Here is a 27,734-nt window from a genome sequence, read left to right as displayed (position 1 = left end):
TTTAGAAATCAATTTCTTCCCTTTAAGTAGGGCCAGTTCTCTTTCCACACAAAGGCATTTATTAGTAATCAGTAAAAGAGCACAAAGGATCTTGTAAAAAACGCTGCCTAGACTATTAAACTTGTTCATACTCCTGCCCAGTCCGGTTCTTTTCCTGTCTCTTCACTTCTGCTCATCACTCCTTTTTAGGCTCTCCATGAGAGTCAGTAGGAGGTTTTTCATGGGAAAATATATTTTTGATATTAGATTGTGTGATATGGGTGTAACTCAGGGGGTAGAGTGGGTCGTCTAGTGATTGTAAGGTGGACCAGCTCGCCCGGGCTAAGCTGAGCTGAGCTGCATGTCGAAGTGTCCTTGAGCAAGATACTAAACCCCAACTTGCTCCTGATGTGCAGTTGGCACCTTGCATGGCAGCCTCCTACATCAGTGCATGGATGTGTGTGTGAATGGGTGAATGTGGCAAGTACTGTAAAGCGCTTTGAGTGGTCATTAGACTGGCGAAGCGCTTTATAAATGCAAGTCCATTTCCTTCCTCATTCTCTGACTCTCCTTATAATGAACTTACAGATTTCTCTGTTTTCTTAGTAGAAATTATTGGAAACATTTGGGATAATGGCAGTACACAACTCAAAAAAATATATAACAAATTTATAGCCCTTTTATACATTTGAATGCAGAAATGTTACATTTCATATATTTAAGTGAAGTATTATGAGAAAGAATTTAAGAATGAACCCCACCTGTTTTATGAAGCAGTATGGCATTTATATTTTTAAAGAAGTTCCTTCCATCTAAATTCAACCTTAAATAACAATATTTTGATATATGTAAGTCTATAAATACATTGTTATTGTGAAACCAATGAACACATCAGTGTGTATAGCAGCCAAGGGATCACATAAAATGCTGGGATCACTGAATATTTTGTTACTTCTTTTACGGTCTGTACAGAGCTGTATTTTTACGTGTCTACTATTGAGAGCTCGACATGTCAAGGTTGGTTAGTCCAGGGTGGCTGGAGCCTCACTAACTGTGGAGGATTGTAAAAGGCTGTCAGGCAGGGCTGGCCTTGGCCATCTGGAGCGGAGGGTCTTGGTGTCCCTAGGGTTGCACTCAAGTTATATTCGTGTGCAGGAGGAATGTATCTGCCTGGTGTGTATGTACATCAAGTTTGTGTGTATGAGAAAAATGTCTGCATGTTGGGGAAGAGAGCCCAGAAAGGATTAGGTTGACAGGCCATCCTTGGCCTGATAAAAATAGGTCTGCCGCCTGCATTTGCATTTGCCTACTCTCCAAAAACAAGACAATATTTCCAGGGGCCATACTTTGTAGAATACTATGGCATGACATTGACATTTTTTTTATTGCAAAACAGATAATTGAGATGTGATATTTTTACAACAGTATTATCTGGATTTTAGATATGCATTAAGAGCAAGGAGAAAAAACAAAAAACAATGCTCATAAAAGCTATAATCAGTATTTGCAACAGTTGCCATTCATTTGAATTTCATTTCATTTTATAGGGACCGTGATGTTTGATCTACTTTCAATACTATTAATACAATAATAAAGATCATGTCTTCCACTGGCTCTGCACTGGCTTCCTGTAAAATCTATAACAGAATGTTTAATCGTCCTCCTCACATCCAAAACCCTTAATGGCCAGGCACCTGCATATCTTCAAGCACTCATAGCTCCATTACCCCTAACCCTATAACCCCACTCGAACACTGCACCCAGAGTCTCTGTGCTCTCTATGGTCTAGATTTGTCATGAACCAACTTTTGTTGTGATGTGGCACTATACAAATAAAGACTGATTGCTTGATTGATTAACTGATTGAATACAGAGAATGCAACCGATGTGCTGCACAGAGAGCTTATAGCTACGCCCTGTCCTTGGTTGGGAATTTACATGTAAAGCATGATTAAAAACATCCATACAGCAAATTGTTATTAAAAATATGTAAATTCCCAAATCTAAACAGTATCTGAAGGGTGTATGTAGGTGCAATGTCTAGAAAAGGACATGCTCTAATATGTAGTTCTTAGATCAAATCATTAAAAGCATTAGAATTTTGTTCTAATACTACATATCTATTTTAAACTCTGGAAATGTTCAAACTAGAATATTCAAAGTGAGAAATAATTGTCTTTAAAACAAGTATTATATAGTGCATTCATATCCCTAATAGTGGCAGATTATTACTTTCCCATAGTAGCAGTGTCATTCATAATATCCTCAAAAGCTAAAATAATAAAACAATTTAGCTGTGTATCAGAGTAAAGCTAGGAACTTCCAGCTGAATGCTCTGGCTCTGTTATTAATGTCAATAGAGAGCAAGTCAGAAATGGAGCATAGCTCATACAGAGATGAATTCTATCAAATCCAAACCTTTCAGCATTCTCATTTTTAACTTGACAACATCAACAGATGTCAAGACAGCCTCAACCCACATGAACAGAAGCTTACACAGTTGCAGAAGGCAAAGAAAATCTATTTTGTCTTTCAGTTTGGAGTAACAGTGGAAGAAAATAACCATGTGAGGGAAAAACCTCACTTATAATGGTGAAAAAGAGGAAATAAATTTATTTTCTGCCAATTGTTTTTTTGCCCAATGTTTTTTATTGTCTTTTTCAATTACAATACAAAGACACAACACAGAACAAGGCACATGAATAAGTACAAAAAGGCATTCAAAGAAATTCCAAATATGCAGGTACTAGTGGTATATTTTGCTGGTTTGGTAACTGACTGTTTCTCATCATGGCTTATAAGGAAAAGAAAGGAATAACAATAAGTAGTGACAATCATGTATATGCACAGAAGGACACAGATTGTACCCCACACACAGAATGCTCCTGTATGTCATAATGTGGTCATTAATTTAAAATTTGTTAACAGTTAAAGAGTAAACTGTGTATAATACTGTAATTATATATTGCAACATTTCCATAATTGCTTTGTTCAAAAGAAATAATGGTAAATTAAACACTAGGAAATTAATACAAAATACAAAATATATCAATAAAATATATATAACTTAAATGGTGGGAAATAAATACACAATGAAAACCATTTTTGAGCTTTTCCGAAATACGTCCCTTCAACTCTGGTGTTCTGCCGCGTGTGTTCAAAAAGCTGGCATGCTGATTAGATATAGACAGTTTTGTCAGAGCAATTTTGTCTTCAGCTTTTTTTTTGCATACCTTTACCAGGGGTTGGGAGAGCTTGAAAGAGAAATCGTGTTCTGCGATGAACGTGCACACGCATATTTTCAAGTCACACACAGGGTCAGTCAATGATACCGGTACATCAGCTGTGGTTGTTGTTCCCGGTAATCCTGTTATGTGTTGGAGAGCACGAACAGTTGCTCTATGAGCGGGGTCTGATTCGTGACATGGTAGCACTTTTTTACCGCTAGTTGCATATATTAGCTTTCTCAAGCACAAAGTGCAGAAGCAAGCACCTGCTTTTCTTAACTTCTTGCACCAGCTACCAAAAGGCTTTTACCGTCTTTCCCCATTTCTTCTATCCATGCCCAGTGCAATTTATTTTTTAATCCTTTATCAATTAGGAGAGCATCTTCCCCAGGCTTCATGAGCTTACTCCCATCCTACTCTCCTTTGTGACGCCTCTGCTCAGGCATCTATGCAGCATGGGACTTGGTTAGGGCACATTTGTCCAAGACCTGCCCCATTCTGCTTCTGATTGGCTAATAATGTTAGTTTGAGAGAGGGAGAGTCTTGTTCCTCTCATATCATTGGCAGACGAACTCATTAACTCGAAAGTGACATCAAGACGTTTTTTTCTGGAATATAGGACAGTTTTTTTTTCCTGTAGCCAAACCCCGCACGCTGGAAATCCAGCACGGTGCTGGAATACTTTAAGCCCTGCAGATATGGCTTGACCTTGCCACCTTCTTTTTAAAGGGGTTTATTCACTGGAAAGTAAATGGGTTTCTTGAATAACAGCTATCTGTGTTTTATGCTGCTTCAACCTAGACACTAGTTTTAATTTCACTATCTTCCTAAGACCCCTAATGTTCCATGAAACAATATTTATTTTAGTATGACCACTCATGATGAAGTCAGTAAGCTTAGCTTATTTGCAACCAGCTTATTGACCATGCCTTGTAATAAAGTGAAAAGTGTGCCCTCAAAACCTGAAACAGGAAACAGGAAATAACAAGGGCCCCTCCCAAATGGGGCAACAACAAATAGGCCTAGCCTAAACCCTGTGCAGCTGAACACGCACATCTCCCCTCCCCCACAATTACTGGAACCCGATTAGACTGAAGCCTGATCCTTTAGAGCAGTGGTTCCCAGCCTCTTTTCCTTGAAGCCCCCCTTGCCTGTGTCCAAGACAAGCCAGGCCCCCCCCATATAGACTATAGAGCGCACCTGAATATAAGCCGCACCAACTAATTTTAAAAAGAGAAAAAAAAAATTGTACATATATAGGCTGCACTTGTCTATAGGCCGCAGGTGTCCATGTTTGCTCTCTGTGTGTTCACCCAGTCTTCAAGAATGTTTTCAAGTTCGGCCATCTGCTTTAATTACCTCTGAAAGCTTTTGTTGTCTTTTTGCATTGAGTCAGTTCTTCACGCTGCCGTCTCCAACGTCTCTCACCATCGATTCATTGATGCCAAGATTACGTGCAGCAGCTCTATTTCCTTCTTCGACAGCCAGATCGATTGCCTTTAACTTAAAAGCTATATGCATTTCTTTGTGTGTTTTCCATGATGAGGGTGTGTGCATGATGCGCAAAATGACTGTTCAAAACACAAACTAGCGTTTTCCTCTGTGCATTATCTCTTCCATCTGTCTGTCTCGCTCTTGCGCTTCCTGCTAGAGCGCCCCCTGGAGGCCGTTAGCCCGTAAAAATCCATAGATTTGTTGTCTGTCCTATGTTAACCTCCAAGCTCGCCTTCAATTAGGCTAAGAGCTTACCAGAAAAGACTCTGAGAAATCAACGTTGGATTTCTTATCATTCAGTCAAAGTTCTCTGGTACTTGGTGCGTTTCAGCTAATGACTCTTTCTGCACGTCATGGTTGATATTCGCCTTCTTAATCTTTCGGATTAATTCTTCAGCTTGGGATGGGGAGGTGAAGTAGTGCCAGCTCTTGTTGTGTAGGATTCGCATTTTTGCCAGGAACAGAAACCCATATTCCTTACGCATTTGGTGCAGACAGACTTTGTTTCACTGCGTCATAAATCCGGGACAAACATGACACGACCACCCTCAATTATGATTTTGTCTTTCAGACACGTTGCTTTCATAACTCGATCTCTATCTCGATATGTCAGGAATTTCACCAGGAGAATCCGTGGCCAAATTCCATCTGACCACCGCCAGTCCTGGGTCTGTTGCAGCATTTTCCCTAGCCTATATGCTTGCTCGATAGTTAGTGGTTGTCCTGCTTCTATGTCAAGTGCCTTGGATAGCCATGTCATTAAGAATGTACGGGCATCTCCATTCTCTGATCTTTCGGGTAATCCAACCAGCCTCAGATTGGAGCGGCGTTGTCAGTTTTCCAACTCCTCCATCTGTGGGGTAAGTTTCTGGACTTTTATCTGCGTGGTGTTGGCTAGGGTTGCTAGCAAAGTGATATGGTCCTCCACTGTGCTAATACGGGTTTCTGCTTCTGTGAGTCTTTCAGAAAATGTCCCAATAGCGTTTTTTATCTCTCGATTGGAGGAAACAACTTCATGTAGCTGTGTGGTAAAATCATTCCTAAGTGATTGTATGGCTGCTGGGATCTGGCTTTCAACGCGCTAGCCTCCAATTGAGTTAGCATCTTGCCAGGTGCCTGATCTTCCTCATGTAGAGTTTCAAAATCTGTCTTTTAGTCGGCTTTAGGAGGTCGGCTTCTCCCTCTGTTTTTCGACATAGTGCGAAATGTATTTTTAGCAAATATTTTGGGTCACAAATAACTCGATTTAGATACTAAGAGATGGTAGAAATATATTAATTTCACCGGAGCGTAGCCCCACACATCCACTAAGCTGTGTGCCATAACTGGTGTTTTGGATTAACAGGACTATGTTAACTGGCAACCGTCAGCCGAATGCGTCTGTTGTCACCGTAGCTACAACAGATGTTGAAAACGGGAAGAGGAGACGTAGCTGTCCTCTGATATACCTCTTTGTATAGGTTTTCTCTGTGCAAAAGATATCTGATACGTGTTTGGGCTCCTGTTTGAGTAAACGTGTCTAACCCTCAGTCGCTGTATCAAAGTTGCTGGTTGTTACGGAAGACGTTGTAAACAGGAAGAGGGAAAGTTGCTCTTCCTGTGAATGTGTATCTCTAATAAACCGACACAGTCACATTCGGCTGACAGTCGCCAGTTAACATAGTCCCATGTTAATCCGAAACACTGGAAGCTTTTTCAGCCAATTCTGACAATAACATGGTGCTGTTAATGTTCTGGTAATGTTCTGTTGTGTACAACTTTTGGTCATTTTTTGGAGGGGGGATTAAAATAAAATCACCAACCTGACACATCACCACAAAATACAATACTACAAAGCCATTAAGGCCACACAAACAAACATGCTGCTAAACTGTGCGCGCGCGCACGCACGCACACACACTATGGCGGTAAATCAATGTCAATACAATTAGAGAGACACGCAGCAACGCATGCACGCACGCATGATTATTTTGTTATGCGTGCGTGCGTGCGTGCGTTGTTACGTGCATATTTTATTTCACGCGTAACAAAAAGCTGCGTATGTATGAAGCAGCGTGTGCACGTCTCTCTGTCACTGTTTGACAAATGTTGTTAGGCGTTCACACGTATGTGCGCTCGCAGACTCTGATGCTTCGCAGCCGGAAGTTGATCTGCAGCGCGCACACCAGTTCGCGTACATGAACGCCTCACGTAGTTGGCCTTTTCATTTTAACCAACCAGGGGAGGCAGCAGTGAGCCATACTTTGCTTGCCGGAAATTCAAAAGAAGAAGAAGAAGAAAAAGAAGAAGATTTTTTTTTTATTATTTAAACAAGAAGAAGAAGAAGAAGACGGAGGATGAGAAAGGTGACTGGGGTAATATTTAGTATAAATACATAGGTCATTTGTGTTGTGTAAGTTTAAAAGTAGAGTCTGGAGTATTGCTTGTTACAGTTTGTAAACAAAACATTGAAACTGGACCCCTCCTGTCGGGCTCAACTGTGTAATGTTAGCCTCCTGCCCCTGACAGCAGCAGTTACCAGGACCACAAAGGTAAGGAAATACAGTCCGAGAGAAGCGCTGGTGCCTCCGTCACCAACACCGGGAGCCTCCGGTGTTATGTTGCCGTTGTGGTCAGTTGGAAAGACGTTATTAGCGGCGGATGCTAACCGCCACCGCTAGCCAAAGTTAGCATCGAGTTAGCTCACCCTCACAACAGTCTACAGTCTAAGCTTTAGTTGTCAGTGACGGGAATCGGCCTGCGGCTCCAGCGCTTCACTCAGGCTATATTTCTTTTTCTTTGCCGTCCTGACTGCTGCTGCTGAGAGAGAGAGACGTGCTAGCACCATGGATGTATTGATATAATAGATCCATGCCTAGCACTCAGCAGCATCAGAGACAGCTAGTGGGGCTAACGGGAGGGCTACACAAAGCCACCACCACACAGGACTAGAAGCCAGGTGATGATTAAGACGGGTCTCATTTTTAAAAGTCTAGTGTTTATTTTGGGCAAAAAACTCAAGACTCAACCTTTTTACAGGGTTCAGAAAACTCATTCTGTGCCTTAGACAAGATAATAAGGTATTAAGCACCAGAACTGCGCTCCCTGCTGTCGAAAAGAGCCTCCGCAGAGTGGGTTGATGCAGCAGGTGGAAAATGTATATTGTTAGTGCTGCTATCAGTTAGCTCGTTAATGCTTATTAGTTGCTAATAGTAAGAACTCTCCTACATGTGCTTGTATTATTGTTGTATATTGGCTGTTGTTAATTAAGCTGAATGATTCATTCTTATTTCTATTGGTTGTTTACCATTCCTGGTACTGTATAGTTAACCATGTACCTGCTGTTCTGATAACTGCTTTTTATTCTCTGTTACAGAACCACACAACTTTCATATACCTTCCACACACACATACTCATCTGTCACACTCACACCATCAACCATTCCTAATCAGCAATTGAGAAACTAAAATGATAGTTTAACAACAGATCCACTTAGACACATGTCACACTGGTGAAAAGCACCTGTAGAACTGAGTTTTGAGAGCTTAAAAAAATAGTGTTGCCTGTAACGTTGTGTCTGGTTTTCACCATTTTATATACCTACACTAAGCTTGTCCTTTTTCATGTCAGGTGTATTGTTGATACAGGGCTAAACCAGGGTTTGACAAGAGTTGCCAGTGTCTGATTCTACACCGTAACACAGCAGAGTGGTCGGGGCCTGCAGACCGACCCAGTTACACCTGCAGCGAGCAGACAGAGGAAGAGGAGTGTGAGATCCGCGGGGAAAGGAGCAGGAGAAAGAGAACGACAGCTGTCACCAGCAGACGGGCATTGACTGTCAGACTAATTGAAATGTGAGTTTATACTCTGCCCTAGGGATGTAATGAGAACAAAATCTACAGTATTTGCCGTCATTTCATACCCTACATGTTCACAATAATATTGAGACACTTTTGTTATCACAATATCGTGGTATTACCGATACGTTACATCCCTACTCTGCCTCCATTGTGCGAGTAGTGATCCCTGTTCGTGGAAAGTTATTGCGAATGTGTGTAAAAGTACAGTGACTGAAGTCCTCCCCCCCTCCCCACATGACAGCGTAAGAGGCTGGCGCCCAAGGACGGTGTGACAGCAGTGGTGCCAATGACGAGAGTGATCTTGGCCCGAGGTGACGGTGAACAGCTGATACTCTGCCCCATCGTGTGAGCAACGATCTTAGGACGGAAATGAAGTGGTGTGCATGTATTGGGTTTAAAAGTGCAGTGACTGCCATCTCGTTTCCCCCACAGCTCCCGAGTCTGCGCCCGGCAGAGGACAGTGTGCAAGTGGAAGACAGCGGTGGTCGTGGAGAATCGGTGTTACCAAGTCACCACAATAACGGACCCCTTCCCCCCAGACCCCATTCTATAATTTCTGTGAATAAATATTGTTTTAAATGCCCTTTACGGTCTCCGGACTTTCTTGGTTATCGAAACACACGTCATATACGTCAGCGTAGATGAGAGCAAAGTCAGAGACAAGAGAGACAATGAATGAAATCCCGCGAAATTATGTGCGGTCAATATGACCGCTTATGGCCAAAATAGGTAAAACAAATCATATTTTCTTTTCCTTTTCTGTAATTTATATAAAAAATATTCTCAATTAAAATACAGAGACTTTTAGAAAAATGGTTAGAAGTCTGTAATGTTTGCATTGTGTTATTAACATCACAGATTGATAACTTAACTGATAATGTTCAAAGTTATTATTATTAGTGTTATTATTTCACATAAACACACACAGTAAGTATAACGGTACTGTGCTAGGTATTCTTTTCGTTAGTTCTTTATTGCTTTAGCAATATTGTTGTGGCATTCATGGCAATAAAGTGAATTTGAAATTTATTGAATTAATAAATCTTTAGATTCTTGATTCTTGCCTGTAGACTGATAAGTGTTGTGTGTACAAATGAGCAATACATCCAGATTTCCTGAGATTTGTATTGTCAATGGGAATTTAAATGTATATATCAGGCGATGTTTTCTTCATGGAAATTATTTTTCTGGCAAACAATTACAATAGAGAGGGATCCGTTGTGTGACAGTGGAGCGGAGGGTCAGCAGCTGGATTTTGCACGCACGGTCAGTATTATTAGTAGGTGTTTGAGGTTTATTACGTTTGCAGACATTATTATATTCAATGTAATAATGTAACAGCCTTTGCGTGCGCACAGTTTGCATGTGTATGCAGGGGCCCGTGGTCATGATAATCCCCTCTATGGCTATAAGAGATGGATCAATTTCATGTAGTTTTTACTGAATCAAAAATACATAGGTAGCCTATTATCTAAACAAATAGTCCCACTTTAAAAAAATAACCAAAAAGGCTGCAGGGCGACTGGGTTGTGGGTCAGCATGTCGTCTTCTCCTCTGCTTTAAAAAACAAACAAACATAAAAAACTGAACAGCACTGCTCAATCCACTCATACCATGTTAACCTTCCACAAAGACAAGTTATGTTAAAACGAACGAGCAGAGGGGTCATTCCCCGGCAGAATGCACCCATGGGCCACAGTTTATTTCAGAGTTGTGCGAGTGCGGCTGGAAGTGGGGATTCCAGCACCACGGTTACACCCCGCCTTTCCGAAACCCCGCTGTTCCGAACATAGACTTCAATTCATCGTAATGGCGGGGTTTCCCTTTTTTTTCAAAGACCCCGCTATTCCGAAAAGTCTATTGGGGAAACTCCTCCATTCCGAAACCCCCCCACTCCGAACGGACACAATCAGAAAGGAAACGGAGGCTGCACATTTATCCTTTTTTCCTTTGTGGGTTCAAACGGATCATGTGGCGGATTAACCGCAAAACAAGCCTACTTCATATTAATGACATAACGCTCATTATGCTTCAGCTGGACAAATGGCTATGTTGAATTGAATTTTTTTTTTGTCATGCTAAATATCCGATATCCGACAATAATTGTATGAAAATTGCTCCAATGCGTTATACCGATCTTCGTGTATATTCAGACACAGCCTGATATGGGTTCTGAGCAAAGGAATGTCTGTTTTCTCCCCCGGTCTGTTGTCAGCAGGAGCGGGGGCTGCAGGCTCGCGCCTGGGTGAAGTGGGCTCAAGCCAGAGTTCAGCCGGGCTCGAGCCGAGCAGGGAGAGAAAAAATTTGTATTTCTTTTGCTCTGTGGGAGATCTCCCACAACAGAGTAGATGAGAAACCAAGGGGGACAGATCTGCCCAGCAAACATCAGAGCGCAGAGTGCAGCCTTTGTCTGTCACCTGGTTCAGCACCCTGGACAGCTGCCTGCGTAACTGGATGTGGGAATTTGATGCATTTGAAGCCACGACATTTGGTCAGAAACGTCATATATAATAACATTGTTTCGAGTCGTAAACCGTTCTGTAAGTGGAAGAAATAACAATCAATTAGGCTATTAGTGTTAGTCCTTCTTCATATAATGTTGTGTTACAGTCGCACAGCTGGAGACCGCTAACAAAGTTAGACACAAGAGAGAAAATGTATGAAATCCCGCGAAATGATGTGCGGTCAATATGACCGCTTATGGCTGAAATAGGTAAAACAAATCACATTTTCTTTTCCTTTTGTGTAATTTATATAGAAACTATTCTCAATTAAAATACAGACACTTGTAGAAAAATGGTTAGAAGTCTGTAATGTTTGCATTTTGTTTACATCGCAGATTGATAACTTAATTGTGATAATGTTCAAAGTTATTATCATTATTATCATTATTATTATTATTATTTACTGTGCTAGGTATTCTTTTCGTGGCTCGTGGTGCTTGGAGCAATATTGTTGTTGTGGCATTCATGCCAATAAAGCGAATTTGAAATGAATTGAATTAATAAACCTTTAGATTCTTGCCTATAGAATTAATAAACCTGAATTAAGATTCTTTAGATTCTTGATTCTTGCCTGTAGACTGATAAGTGTTGTGTGTACAAATGAGCAATACATCCAGATTTCCTGAGATTTGTATTGTCAATGGGAATTTAAATTTATATATCAGGCGATGTTTTCTTCATGGAAATTAAACACACACAGCAAGTATAACGGTACTGTGCTAGGTATTCTTTTCGTTAGCTCTTTATTGCTTTAGCAATATTGTTGTGGCATTCGTGGCAGTAAAGTGAATTTGAAATTTATTGAATTAATCAATCTTTAGATTCTTGATTCTTGCCTGTAGACTGATAAGTGTTGTGTGTACAAATGAGCAATACATCCAGATTTCTTGAGATTTGTACTGTCAATGGGAATTTAAATTTAAATGTCAGGCGATGTTTTCCTCATGGAAATTATTTTTCGGGCAAGAGAGAGGGAGCGTGGACGGGGGATCCGTTGTGTGACAGTGGAGCGGAGGGTCAGCAGCTGGATTTTGCACGCACGGTCAGTATTATTCGTAGGTGTTTGAGGTTTATTACGTTTGCGGACATTATTACATTAAATGTAATTATGTAATAGCCTTTGCGCCCTTGTCTTACAGCGCCTTTGCGTGCGCACAGTTTGCGTGTGTAGGCCCGTGGTCATGATAATCCGTCTATGGCTATAAGAGATGGATACACAATCAATTTCATGTTTATTGAATCAAAAATACATAGGTAGCCTATTGTCTTCTCCTCTGCTTTTTTTTTTCAAAGACAAACTGAGCAGCAGTGCTCAATCCACTCATACCTTGTTAACCTTCCACAAAGACAAGTTATGTTAAAACGGACGAGCAGAGGGGTCATTCCCCGGCAGATCGCACCCATGGGCCACAGTTTATTTCAGAGTTGTGAGAGTGCGGCTGGATGTGGGGATTCCAGCACCACGGATAGTGCATGTAAAAAGATTAGACAAACATTTAAATGTGTTTGCTGCAAACGAAAATATACTACATAATAAATGAAGATAGTGACAAAGGCCTATTAGCAATAAAAAGCAATGAGTTGTGTGAGTGCGGCCGGTGAGCGGACGGCAGTTTTTGATGTAGGAAGTAATGTAAACTTGAAAATCAATTTCGGAACAGCGGTGTTTCGGAGTGGGGCTGTTTCGCAATGGAAGGGTGTGTCGGAATGGAAGGCTGTCCCCTCACTCCAGGGTTAAAATGAATCATGTCATGCAAAAGCCTATATGTCTGTATCTCGCATTAGATCGATTGCACCATCTACTGGATGAAAATGGAACACAGAACAACTACGCGAGGCGTTCATGTACGCGGACTGGTGCGCACGGTGCAGATCAACTTCCGGCTGCGAAGCTTCAGAGTCTGCGACCGCACGTACGTGTGAACGCCTAACAACATTTGACAAACAGTGAAAGACAGACGTGCACACGCTGCTTCATACGTACGCAGCTTCTTGTTACGTGTGACAGAGTTTGCGCACGTCATTTCCGCGTACGCGTAAGCGCGTGAAAAAAATGTTCAATCATCTTCATGCCATCGTTAACACGTGCATTTGCAAAAAGACGCATGAATGTTACGCGTAGTCACTACGCGTCGTGTGATTACCGGCGTGAAGCAGTCATCACGCGTGAATGTGCGCGTGAACGGGGGGCCATTATAAGTCAATGAGGAAACTACATTACACGTCAGGCGCAGCTTGCTGCACAGGCGTCAAAGCAGGCGCAAGTCACACGATCAGTTGATAGGTGCGCACGCTTTTTGAAACGATTCTAGCGCCGTAATGTGTGAGTGTGTGTAAGAGTGTGTATGTATTTGTGTCTTTGTGCATGTCTGTGGGGGTGGGAGGGTTGGGTTCTTTTGATTTTCTTCTCTTGATTTTATTTGCCGTTTCTTTTTTTCTGTTGTTGTTTTTAACCTCTGTAAGGCACTTTGAGCTACTTTTCTGTATGAAAAGCGCCATACACATAAAGATTGATTGATTTGATGATCTCTTACAGAGCCACTCTCCCATAGACCCTACAGACTTTTTGAACAAGTTGAGAGACTGTCATGTGAACTATGACCTTCTATGTACTAAGGACGTGTACCCTAGTATACCTCTCAAAATTGGGCTTGATGCTATGTACTATTTCTTGAATCAAAGAGTGGAATCACATCCCTCAACTGAGTTTTGGTTATTGTTAACTAATGAGGTGTTGACAATTTTTTTTTTTATGTTCATCAATGCTATCTTCAACTTCGAGGCCCTGATATGGGATCACCAGCAGCTCCCAATTATGCCAATTTGTTTATGGGTAAATTTGTTTTGGACCGTATTTGCAATCCCTATTCTAATTTTATTAAAAGCTATTGGAGGTACATAGATGAGTTATTTCTCATTTGGAGTGGAAACATGAAATATTTAAAAAGTTCTTTAATTAATTAATGAATGGAGTCTATAAAATTCACACTGTTTTATGATCTTGAGCGTATTTCATTTTTGGATGTTTTGTTGAAAAAAGAACAGAATTGTCTTCCGACTTAAGTGTATAAAAAAGAGACCGACAGAAATACTTTCCTTCAGTTTAGTAGTTATCCTCCAACTGCTTTGAAGAGAAGTCTTCCATATAATCAGCTACTAAGATTAAGACGCATTTGCAATTCGGATTAATCTTTTGAGCAGCATGCTAAAGATCTTTAAAATTTTAAAATGAGAGGTTATGGGAAAAACTTGTTGAAGAACCATCTGTACAGAGTACGACAAATTCAACTGTCTGATTTACTCAAATCTAGGTCAAGAGACACGCTAATCATTGCACTGAACACAAACGGGCAGTGACATTGACACACACACGCACACACACACACACACACCCCCCAAGGACAATGTGCAATAATTAAAGGCTATTTTACTGTACTTATTTATACTCCCATCCATATTTACAACCTGCAGCAATAAACAGATTTATTTCTTTTTTTATACTTACATTGCACTACTTGCCTTGTACTTTTTACCTATTTATGTTGTGTGTATATTCGGATGCTGCTAAAATGTTGTTGTACACTTGCGCAATGACAATAAAAGGATTCTGATTCTGATTCTCAGGGTCCTACATTGGTATCCACCTACAGTCCTATAACCAAGTTTGTTAAACAAGTAGTGAGTCAACATTGGCATATCTATCTCTCATTTCAAGCTCTGCCTAGATGATTTCTATAAATGGTATTCGAACTTGAAGGACTATTTAGTCAAGTTAGATTTGCCTACTCATCATTTTTTTTTTATCTCAGATCCCTAGAGGTAATTTCCCTTTTCATAACTGTGTACACTATTTCTATGATCAAGGGGAATCCTTTTAACAAGCCAGGGACAGGTGTCAACATTAAGGTCACGGAGAAATTACATCTAACACTAAATATGTGGTTAACCTTTTAATCCCCTGTAACATGTATTATGTAGACAAAATGGGAGCTCAAAACCAGAATAAGTGTTCTATACGTAACTTTGATGTAAAATCATCAGTAGCCAGGCACTTAAACAGTAACAAGCACAGTTTGAGTGAACTACACTATATGGACATTGGGACAGTGAGAATGCTATAGAGAGGTGATAACAGGGACATTAACCTGCTCCAGAGAGAAGCCTTTTGGATCCACTTCATCGATACTCTGATTCCAAAGGGACTGAATGAGGAGATTTAATTTACTTGTTTCGTGTCATACAAACATGTGTTATTGGTTTCTGTAATACAGTTAGGTAGGAGTCTGTTGTGAGGTTTTGTTTTGTTTGTACTAGACCCTGTGTGGCCTTTGCTCTCCTTCAAAAGGGAACAGCTATTGGAATAAATCTGTTGTGCAGTTTTGGATAACCCATAACTGGCACAGCTGTGTAGTTTCAAGCTGATTTGCCAGAATACACACTGTGAAAGGGCGTCTTGCCTGAAACGTCCATGTGGCAAAAATAAACAATCTGATGAGAGTGCTGTCCTTTATTTTCCTTTTGTTTATTCACTACAAGGGGGATTCAGCACCCCATACTGAAGTTATATACATGAGTTGAGCGTGTTGTCTCTTATTTGGCTGAAAGCAAGGAACTAATGACAAAATTCATAACAATACGTGATTTTACCACAATTCCATAAAGCCACATACATCTGCTGATCATGAACTGTTCAGGAAGCAGTCTTAGCCTTAAGGTCATGAAAATATTTAAAATAATTTCATTGAAACATGTATGCATGCCAGTGCAGGAATCTTCCATAACTTTGCTGTGTCCTACCCCATGTACTCTGGCAGTTCATTAAGTACATAAAATGTTGTTTTACAGCAATCCCACACTAAAAGAACAAAAACAAATCATTGCTTTACAAGATGCCTCCTTTTGGTCTCCTCTCTACCTTCAACAGTTTTTTGATAGCTTGCTGTCTATTTTGCAGTCTTAGATCACTAAAAGTCCTATAGTTATTTCTATGGGAGCTCTCTGTGGCACCAAAGAACATTAATATACACATCAGAAGCATTAAAGAACTGCATAAATTGCTTTGGAGTTTCATTTCCCATGTGGATCTTGATGAAGCACTAGTGATGCAGGATGACAATTGTTAAAACTATCAAATCAAGAGTTATCTGTTCAGTCTGAAAAAAACTTTGTGTTTACTTCTCTTGGTTTGTTTGAAAAAGTCAGTCAGTCAAAGCCATAGTCAGTGTGTCATATTTTCCCGTAGCACTTTGAATTGCCTCCATGATTGTAAGGTGACTTGCCAGGAGTACAGATAAAACTGCCCTAAAAAGAAGCGATTCTGAAGAAAGTATTTGGCTTTACCGACTATCCACAAATGTCATCATGAAGTGCGTGTGCAGTGGTGACTGATTAAATAATTATCCTATCCTCATAGTTGCACTGTTGGTGGCACCGTGGTTTTCCCAGCCCACACTAACATACAGTTGCTTCAAAAGTCAATTTGAGCCAACCGACAGTTGTCATGAGGCAATCATGGCCTCCCATTGTGTGGATAAGAAGGCAGTGGAGCAATAATAAAAACAGGGATGTGTATGATAGAAAGCGATCTTTTCCACATGGGATGAAATTTGTTGCACTGTTCTGACCACCATTGATTTTGATTTAATTGACAACATGTTTGGAATAATGACAAACGTCCACAAGACAAAGTCACTGTTAGAATTGCTAATAAAGTTACAAGAGCTAAAAACCAAAAGTATTCAATTTATAATGATATGAAACGGGGACAAGCAAGCAACTCTCTTATGAGTGAGAGGAAATTGCAACTCAGTTAAACAGATAATTTTGTTTTACTTGAAGTTAGGGTTGGTAAAATGGATAAAAGTTAGATTTGAAAACAACAGCCAGAAAATCCCTCCCCCTGCCTCTCTCCAAAGCCACTCCCCTCAAAACCATGAACTCGCAATGTCCAACCTCTGCCGATTTCCGCTGATGGAGTCCTCACATAACATTATTGTGCTTTTTTTTCTGATAAACCTCTACAACTAAAGTGCCAAATTGTTTACCACCATTTAAATTTGCGTTTTGGTACATCACAATAAACACAGTAAGTAAAAACATTTAAAGAAAGATAAAGGGCTGGTACTTCCAGTCAAAATCATGAATAGACAAAATGAAACAAATGTCATATATACTGGGACATCTGTACAGTTTTATCCAGGTATGCGTTAAGTATTCACCATTGAAAGTATATAGTATGCTGAGGACAGTCGAGCTGTGGTTGATAAAAATATCTAATCATGTTGCTCATCTATTGCTTTATAGGCCAGAATTTGAGGGCTACATTTGGAACAATCAAGTGCTGTAACTGACACGTATTTATTTCTTGTTCTGTATTTATTCCTTGATTTGCATTATCTCTAACTTGTTTGAATTAAGTCTTGAAAATGATAGATGCCTTTTCTTTACACTTCCAGCATAACCAACCAACCTTAGAGTTTTTACACTTACATGTACACTACCGGATGCACATACAGTATAATATCAACTGAATTAGGTAAGACTCTTGTTTATTGATTTTGATTTTTTTTTTTTTACAAAAATGGTATACCTTTTATCGTTTAGACAATATACAGTACAATTAGCATAAACAATTATATACAGGAAGGAGATCCAGAGGTTTCTTGACTGAATATTAACACAGATCAGTGTTGGCCAACCATTGAGGCTGCTGATGTTGTTGCTGTCGCAATCCTCTACTGTTTTTGCAGTGATTCTATTTTTTTGGGGTGGGGGGCTGCCCCAAACTGAGGAAGCTGGGCATGCCGACGGGAGTCCCAAGGCTAGGTGCGGAAGCCATGACTTGTGCTTGCTGTCACTCCACATTCTACTGTAGTCAGCTGACAGTCAGATCATGAATTGAAATCCAAAGACTATTTTGTTAGACAATGTCATAATAAATAATAGTCTCAGAAGGTAGGCTAAAATGTGACTGTTAGTGACTTCTAACTAACTGGAGGGGAGTTTGCAGGCAACCCTAAACCATTGGGCTGAGACCATGCCCACAAAGACAGAGGGGAAGGAGAAGGAACAGAAGCACATCAGGGGAGCACTTAAAACCTGCTGTTACCCAAACTGGAAAAACCTCTAAAAGATTCAGAGCAGACAGAGAGGAGACGGAAAATTATTTTACAGGTGGCGCATGGCATGGTTTTGCGAGAACTGTGGTCCATAGAGAGCAAACGCAATGAAAATGTTTTGTAGTCTTACTACATAATTAATATACAGGTTTTCTATAAACTGATCAATGTACAAGTTGTAAAGTTGGAGCTAGAATAATTTGAAACCAAAGTCGGCCAGTAAAGACAGACTAGTCGTGTTCGCTGTGATGACGTTTAATGTCCCGGACAACCTCTGCAGTCTCATTTAGACACTTGTTAGCAACCACCATCTATAATACATGGAGGAGCATCATAATTAAACTGTGGGACATTTAATGATGCATTTCATGCGGTCAAAACAAAACCTGTTAATATCTCCAAGCCTGTGGTAACCACACACCTTATTTCACACATTTTAGTTAACATCAATTTGAAAAACCCTTTGAGACAAGGGAACCGGATGTGCAAAAACACTAACTGACTGAGGTGCTATGTGCTTTTAAGTTGGTATGCATTGTCTAGTTTATCAACTTGCACCAACTACCTGGCAGAATATATGATGAATTTAATCTGCTCAGTCTGACGAGAAGAAGACGTACTGTGATAAAAAAAAAATAATGGCCACAAGCAGAGAGAGGGAAATCTCCCCCATCCACCCCAGGAATTCGCACCCAAACTGTTAATAGTAATGCTTAATCAATTAAAAGTAGAAGTGATAAACATAGCACACTGTTGAGCATGCTGTAGTTGTGTCTTAATAGTAACTTGGCCTTTGAATATTGCTTCATTATTCTGTTACGTGCAGGTTGAATCGGGTATGGGGATCCTAAACACATCCCCTGGGTACATTAAGCTCTTCAACAAATAATACATGATTGATAACAGAGACAGGCTTCACACCAGATCACAGTAACACCACAGCAAGCACAAGGGATTTGCTGGCAGGCAAATGGATCAAAAAGACGCATGGAATTATATAAAAAAGTTATGGGTATGACAAGATAAGGGCAGCAACCCACAAGTAATGAAAAGACTGCTTATTAAGGCAATGGATAGAAGGGCAACACCAGAACAAAGTCCATGCAGCACCAATGGGACATCAATCTTCTGGATAGAAGGACCCAGAAATAAGGGAGGAATTTAAGGTAATACTAAAAAGAAATACAATAAAATACAGGGGATTGAGTTTCTCCAGAGGTCAAATAAAAATAAAATTAAATAAAACTTGCCATGTACTTTGCTGTGGTCACACCCTGGTATGCAAGATCAAAACGGGTAACCAGTGCGGGCTGCAGGTAAGAAACGAAAGACAAGGTCACTAGCCAGTATACGTGGGTAGGGAGAGAGAAAGCGGAGAGCCTGATGTATCAGGACAAAAAGCATTAGTAATGGTTACCTTGCCACATGTTGGAGGTGGGAGAGGGAAGAAATGTACAAAGGGGTAAAGACTGAATTAGGATGACTCTGGCTTCCTGCATTATTTCTGTCAATGAGGAAGAGCCTCTTACCCAATAGGACATTTTCCCATCATAGATTGACTGACACGTGCAAAGTGAAAAACACTAAAGATCAATGCTGCACTAATAAGAAACAAACTGTTCTGAAAGCAGAAATAAGTACAAGAAAAACACAGTTCTGTGCTCTCAATTTGTAAATAAACAAACCGACAATGGCTGAATTTCAACTGTTAACACTCACAATAATGCACCCATACTGGAATATGAAAATATCACTCCTGTGATAATCCAATGCCATTAAGGTGCTGAATATCAGTCCCCAACTGGTACATTTCTTTTAGAACTAAGTGCAACTTAATAGTTGCCAAACCCAAAGGTTGGTTTAAGGTTGTTTGGGCCGTATCACTTTTCTGTTAGATTTATATCAACAATAACCTCATCAACTTTGAGTCATTACAATGAACAACATTAGTGAGACATTTGGCATGCCTCTCCTGGTTTATTACCTATATTTTACAATGTATGACAATTGGTCAGATGCCATTGACACTGTCAATGACCTCTCAATCTGACTGATTGTCATACAGACTGCAGTCTGCTGGATTACATCACAGCTCCTACAAGCATGACTTAATGACACAACACAGGTAGAGGACACAAACAGAGCTAAAATACTCAGAGCTCCTGACAGTAAATGGCGACAGTGAATCATTTCCCACATGTCAAAACTGGATGGAGGACTATGGGATTTGCATATGCAAGGACAAAGCATTAACATCATCATCTAACAACAATACTGAATGATAAGGATAAGAAGGATACATTGACCATTCATCAAGGATATTATAATTCAGTACACATTTGTTTTAATTATGATCACATTTTATAACCAATGCATATCTATACATATATATATATATATATATATATATATATATATATACATATATATATATATATACATATACATATACGTACATATATATATACATATACATATACGTATATATATATATATATATATATATATATATATATATATATATATATATATATATATATATATATATATATTTGACAGTTGTACATATAGGAACTATAAATCTCTGTTAGTAAACATTGTCCAAGTGCTGCTTAATGTTCTGCCTGTGCTTCTGTAACCAAAGCATATGACATATGAAGGAAAGTTATTCTCCATTTACTGGAACTACGAACAGTTTGCCAAGCGGTTCAAACACTGCCTGGAATAAACTGCTGACACAGTAACACTTCCCCTCATGTCCAACACTACCCTCTGGTGGCTCGAACCTGAGCAGAAACAAAACCACTGTTCAACAAACTCAATCAGCCAGGTGAACTATACCTCTGCTTTTACTGTATTCTTGACCCAGATCAATAATATAGATTGTATAATGTACCTTAGACCCTTTAACACAGCCTGAATATCTTTTTTCAAATGGAGGCATACAGGGGAGAGAGAGGCACTGAGATGTCAGAGGCTTGGACACATGACACCAACTGGCACTTTATGAATCAAGATGATGCAGAGGGAAAATGTGTGTAAGGAATGGTAAAGGCACAGTGAAGAAGAAGGGATGTGATTTGACCATTTACACAAAACCTACAAACTGACAACCAGATTAATACCACCAATGCTTCTATGGCTCAGGAAAGCACATCAAAAGAAAGGAACAGTTAAACATGAAAAATAAATAAATAAAATAAAATGGAGGAGAAAACACTGGCATAATTCAGATCTAATAGAATCATTAAAAAAATAGAATCTGGCCTGAATTCAACAATATTGTATTTCATACACACAAAGTTATGCGAAATGGACAAAGCTAACTATATGTGTGCTATAATTAATCCAAGTCTTTTAGTAATTCACTTTTATTGGCCTAACAAATCAACAAAGTAGTATGAGTGAATATAAAATGAGCTATAAAAAAACAGTCTGCGGCCATGGAGAAAGAAGGAGACAGAGGCCATGTTGGCAGCTGTTCATGCTGCTGTTTTGGGATGAAGGTTAGAGAGTCGTGTTTTGTACACCAGGTGTAAAAGCATACTTGGCATAATCAGGGATCAGTAGGCATGCTAACCTTGAGAGGAGAGATGTGGGAATGGGAGACGTAGCCGTGGACATTCTCAATCTCAGACAGGTTCTTCTCGGACACGTGCACAAGCTCTGGGGGGCGCACCTCATTGGTAAGCTGCAGGAATCCCTGATCAAGAGGTGGCGAGTCATCCTCTTGGTAGTGGTACTGCTGAGTGAGGAAAGAGAAACAAGGATAAAAGTAAGGACATTGAAAGTGAGAAATATGGAGTCAAAGAAAAGTGATGTGATCCAAAGAAACGTAAGTATGGTAATTATGTTACTGTCTCCAGAAATGACAAGAAAAAAGGCAAATAACAATTCATTTACATAAACTATGAACTCTATTATATTAAATTCATATTCGTATCTTCGTTTTTAATGTAATGAGTGTCACAGATGGTAGTGTCACAGATCTTGCTAATTACTGCCTTTGAGCTGAGAGTAGATTTTCCCAAAAAAGATTATCTTATTTTCCTTGAAACTTTTTTAATGTGAAAATGTAAATATTGAAAAACACACACTGTGTTGACTTAAATGGCTTGACATGGCTTGGTTTGTTGCACACTAGCGGAATTTTACGTGAAATCTTTTCGAGACAATCCATGGCATTTTAGATTTAGGAAATAAAACTACAGGGTGAGGTTCTGTAAATATGATGATGGTCTGGATTAAATTAATAAATCAGGTTTCACTCTCAATATCACACCGGACAGAAGCAGCAGCGACCAACAAAATTAAAAATCATCTTTGTTTGAAGTTATAAGAGACAAGACACTGAATGCAAGCCAAAGAGAACGTGCATTAGGCACACAATGCTCTGTACAGCACTGACACCCTGCACAGACAGTGTGGTATGGAGTCACCAGGGGAAACTGGTGACTCAATAAGTCTGAGGACTGTGGATTCCGACCAAGCTCCTCTTCTGCAATGGCCTTTGTAGCTCAAAGTAGGCATTAACTATCTTCTATAACTGCTCATGAATGGGCTGATGTCAATAATAATAATATCAACCAACAACAACAACAACAACAGTAATAATAATATTAATAATAATATGTTGATAACAATTCGAGGTCTTAATTTCAGAGCCCAATTCAGTATTTCAGTTAGTGGGTTAGTATTAATCAGTTAATACATATTTTCAATTAGACCCTGTTGTTTTCCTGTGTTACCTTAGGAGTGTAGAACGGAGATCTATCTAAATGAGATGTCACATATTTGTATACTTGACTGATCATTTGATAAATTCATGATTTGGTTAATTAATGGTTTGATTTGATTAATAATTTGGTTTGGTGAAACTATCAATTTGACTCTCAAATTTTCCTCTTTGGAGGCAGTGCCAAAATGAATTCCACTACATATTTGGTTCCCTTGTGAAGCGATTATAAGTCACCGTCGTCTATGACAAAAGAATCAATATAAACCACAATCTATCGAAGCTGATATCTTTTCTGTGGGTGGGCTGTCACAGCAAGCTGTTGGATTGGCTATTTATTACTTGTTATTTGTGAGCATTGAAACACATCAGTCTCAGCAAAGGGCTGCCTCATGCAGCAAAGGGACGCCGGTCAGGCTCGGAGACTTGGACCCTTCGCCACTGTAGCAAGGACAAATCCTCTGTACATAGGATGCGCTCTCTACCAACTGAGCTACTGGGGGGCGCCCTTCGTTGACTAATGTTATACATATAAATATACAGTCAACTTTCTAAGAGGGATCTCAAATTCCCCATGTACTTAGAAAAAGAACATTTTCAATTTGCGTGGACCAATGCGTCTGTAGACTCACTGTTAATCTTTGTATATCTTAATGTTAATTTGTTCAGTGGTAATTTGGTTAGTTAATCAGTTTGACTCTCAAATTTTCCTGTTCGGAGGTGGTGCCCCCAAAGTTTCACGACAGAGCACCACAAATTGTGTCCTGAAAAATGACCATGGACTGCAACTGACACAGTCAACAAAAGCATATGACAGGGCTTCAGAATCAGTATGGTTATCCTAGTGTTGTGTCCATTCCATAATCACTACAATTAATTATGTTAGTAAACATCCATTTTGTGTCATGGACACAAGCAGTACATGTGAAAATAATGTTCCTAGCTGTTTTGGGGATTCTTTATTATATTTTTTATTTTAAATGATCACAAGAAGATATTTCACTTAATAATGATAGGATACATTTTTGTCCTACATTCTTCACTGCTGTGGGGTTTTGTGAAATATGTTAAAGTGAGATTTGTTTATCCCAACTAAGTGATCCCATCTTTGTTTTGTAACACTTTTATGGATACGCATTGTGGATTGAAATCCCTGCACTAAACTGCACAAAATGGATCCCTGATTAACGAGTAAAGAGTTAACATAAAAAATAGACAATATAAATATAGCAATAAAAAAGATGGTCATGACAATGTTTTTAAGTGTGTTGTGACCCAGTGAACACATGATGGTGTGACTGAGCTTAAGATGCTTTAACATGATAAAGTCTCCTTTTAACTTCTAACCATGAGTCGTGAAATCACTAATCAAAATGAATTTGTCACTTATCGTGACGTTCCGCCTCGTCCCCTCTCTCACCCAGGGGGCGTTCATCAAGGCGGGGTTCATGCAGGGTGGGGGCTGGCCGTTGTGGGGTGACCCCTGTACTGCTGGTGGCCTGTTCTGGAGAGAGCAACAGGACCATATGTAACCACTACAGGCAAAACCAACAGGAGTCACTGAAAGTTAAGTCTATAAGAAAACCAATCATGTCAGAGATCCCAAGTATACAACCAGCAGGAGGCTGAGAAGCTCATTCAGAGGTAATAGCAGATACAGCGCTGTAGGTGGCTGTATTATTGTGTAACATTAAAACAGATGTCAGTACATGCAAGACGGATGTGGTCAGGGTGAGCACAAACTGAAACACATGCAAACACAGAGACGCAGTCATCCAATGACACGCTTACACACACAAATTAAATTTGCTTTTAGTTTTCAGTAACTACAGAATGACACAATTTATATAAAAACAAACGTCTCTACTATTTCTCTATTAGAAAATACAACGGAGTAACAGCCATACTGGCATTTCACATTTTAACCAAATAAGGGTATTATTACAGCAGCACTCGTTGTATTACTTTTAAGGCAGGCAGCAGCGTAAAGACATGCATTCAAATGTTAGGAGGACTCAGCTTGAGGCTGGTGATACATCAGCTACCAGGTCTACTTAAAATAGAAGTACATTACATTATTTAATTTGAATACTCAGCTGTATTCTTGTGCATACATTATACTACTGCATATTTCTGTAAAATGCAGAGAAATAAAAAGTTAAGTGACAAAGGAAACTGTTTTGAAAAAAAGAATTGTCATTTTCTGCTCTTAATTACAGTAGTCATTTTGAATACACAATAGACTAAATTAAATGTGATGATGCACAGGAGAAGTCAGTACATTCATTCATTGTCCGTAACAGCATCTCCTTTACAGGGTCAGGGTGCTGGAGCTGCCTCTTAGCTGACATTGGCCAAATGGTGGGGTTCACCCTGGACAGGTCACTAGCTCATCGCAGACTAGACATAGAGACAAAAAACATTCACATTCACATTCACACCTACATGCAATTTAGATTGACCACTTAACCTTAACTGAGAAAATGAAAGCAGCACACAGAAAGGCCCTACTGGGTTTCAATCCCAGGACCCTCTTCCTATGAGGCAGTAGTGCTTTAGTCTGTACAGGTGGCTGAAACAATAAAGAAGTTTTATGTTTTACAAAGAACCCAGTATGCTCCAGCCGCGCATTGAAAACACATTGCCTCAGTCTCGTGATAGTTTTTATACAGAAGTTTTCATCATTTCAAAAAAGAGTAACTCTTCCACGTCTAAAAAATGACTCCTGAGAGGTGAATTTGTGTGTAACACTGTTTTTGATTTCATGCCTTATGGGTTCATTATCATACAAATCTGTCGGCTCTAGCTAGCTAACAGGACATGTGGAATTCCACTAAGAAATGACAGCTAATAGCAGTATTAACAGTGACCCAGACCACACAATATTAGCTCTGCAGGCAGTGAAAATTGTGTATATCAAACCATCAGCAGGCTGATTGGCAGATTTAAAGCTCAAGTAAACCTGGCAATACAAGTAGTGGTATACCAGATGTGTCATTAAAGAGAAACACAAAGGCTGGCAGTGTAAATATGCAAAACCTCACTCATATCAAAGTGTCAGTTTCAAAACAGGATGGAATAAGCAAGCTATTATGAAAATGATGAAGCAGACTAATTGTGGGTTTTTGCCCCCCTTTCTTTAAAAATACATCAAAACTGATCACTGGAGTCTAAGATGTCACAGCCTACCATATACAGACTTTTCAAATGTAATAAAACCGCTGGAATGCCATTGTTAATGCTATTTATACTGGAAATGTGAAAAAATATGAAAAGTCAGCTAACAAAACCTTAAACACTCTGCTTTTGGAGTTGACAGCTCCATTCAGATGAAGGAAGGAAGTATGAAGTTTTCTGTATGCAGGGCACACTGGACATCATTGTGCTGCTGCTTTTTTGGAGGGGGTTACCAGGGCACAGATAAGAGCTTCATTCAAGTTACTGATTATCTGTAAGCACACTGTAATTACTGCCTTCCAACACGACTAATCAAAAGATGGCAGCAGGAGATACGGTACTGCACTGACGATGCAAAGGTGGATTGGATGCAGCAGAAAGGATGGACAAACTGTCCTTTTATCAACAAACACATCTCTAATATATTTTGAGTAAAAACACCTGATACCAAGAAGAACACATTGTTTCCATTGGTTTTTGCAATCTTGTGTTTCTTATGCAGATAAGATGCTACTGTACCAGTTGGAGCTTAGAAAATCCTAAATATTTTGTGCTGCTCTGTTGGCATTATACACTTGAATCTCATTGTCAAAAATATTTGCCCTGTCTTGATTCAGAGTCAATGTGGTTTCTAGTAGTAATTCTAAGATCTATATCATAGTCAACTGGACATGTTTCAGTTTCTAGAAGTAGCAGTTACCAAACTCATACATAGGTTTATATGTACATGCAGTTTTATTGTGACGGTGCCCCCACCCCAGTCTCTGCTCAGCCACAAACCATGTGTCTCTGCATTGCTATTAATTCTCAGCTGATGAATCTATTGCAGTCAATGAAATTTCCCAAATCTGATCACAAACGAGTCAAACTGATTCCTCTGTACATACAGTACAACAACACCCCACAAACACACGTGCGCACACACACACACACACACACACACACAAACACACGCACGCACGCACACACACACACACACAGGGGCGCTGCCAGGGATTTTGGGCCCCATGAAAAGAAATATTACTGGGCCCTTGTATGAAAATTTGTTATGCTGTTTACATAAAACTGTGCATTTTAATGATATTTTTGACTATAATTTCCTATATGTGTGAAAAGAACAACATGACAGTTACTTGGTAGGGGAAGCACTGAACACTCAGAATAACGGAATTTAGATTCATTGTCTGCAAGTCTGCAACTTTAATGGTTAAAATATAAAATTCTCTTAAATTAAATTACCTGAAAAATACAAATGCATGACATACATGAATTATATAGAATTTCCTGTAATACCATCTGAAATAGCATCACCATCACCAGATTCAGGTTTCCTCCCACCATTCTGTTTTACTGTCAGTGATTTGATCAAAAATAACAAAAGAAAATGTGATTTTCACAACCAATACCCCACTGCTCACTGTCTCCCTCTAGTAGCCCTGCATTTAGGTCTAATTTATCTCCAAAATTACTATTATAGCAATACCACACAATTTCTCTTTCAAACATGCACATCACCCCCCACACACACTCTTAGACCAGCCACTGCACTCAATGTAAAAACTGTATGCTGTCTTACATTATGTTTTTGTTGTTGTTTTTATTAAGTTTGTTATATACGTTTATATTTTGTTTAAAAAAAAATCTATTTAAAATAAAAATA

General features: G+C 39.5%; 1 protein-coding gene across 16 annotated transcripts in view; it reads right to left on the bottom strand.

The window, feature by feature from the left end:
- Nucleotides 1-27,734, bottom strand: part of dlg2 (discs, large homolog 2 (Drosophila)) — a 216,801-nt gene that overhangs the window by 180,212 nt on the left and 8,855 nt on the right. For 13 of the 16 annotated variants that reach the window (XM_030438654.1, XM_030438657.1, XM_030438655.1 and 10 more), the window contains exons 2-4: nucleotides 24,318-24,401; nucleotides 21,743-21,907; nucleotides 19,413-19,472 (exon numbers count right to left, since the gene is read on the bottom strand). In XM_030438654.1, the coding sequence (XP_030294514.1) occupies nucleotides 19,413-19,472; nucleotides 21,743-21,907; nucleotides 24,318-24,401 (309 nt within the window). The remainder of the gene's footprint in view (nucleotides 1-19,412; nucleotides 19,473-21,742; nucleotides 21,908-24,317; nucleotides 24,402-27,734) is intronic. The other 3 variants (XM_030438669.1, XM_030438670.1, XM_030438671.1) reach the window with 1 other exon arrangement.

Source organism: Sparus aurata, chromosome 13, assembly GCF_900880675.1.
Source record: "Sparus aurata chromosome 13, fSpaAur1.1, whole genome shotgun sequence".
NCBI lineage: Eukaryota > Metazoa > Chordata > Actinopteri > Spariformes > Sparidae > Sparus > Sparus aurata.
This window is presented reverse-complemented; position numbering and strand designations above follow the sequence as displayed.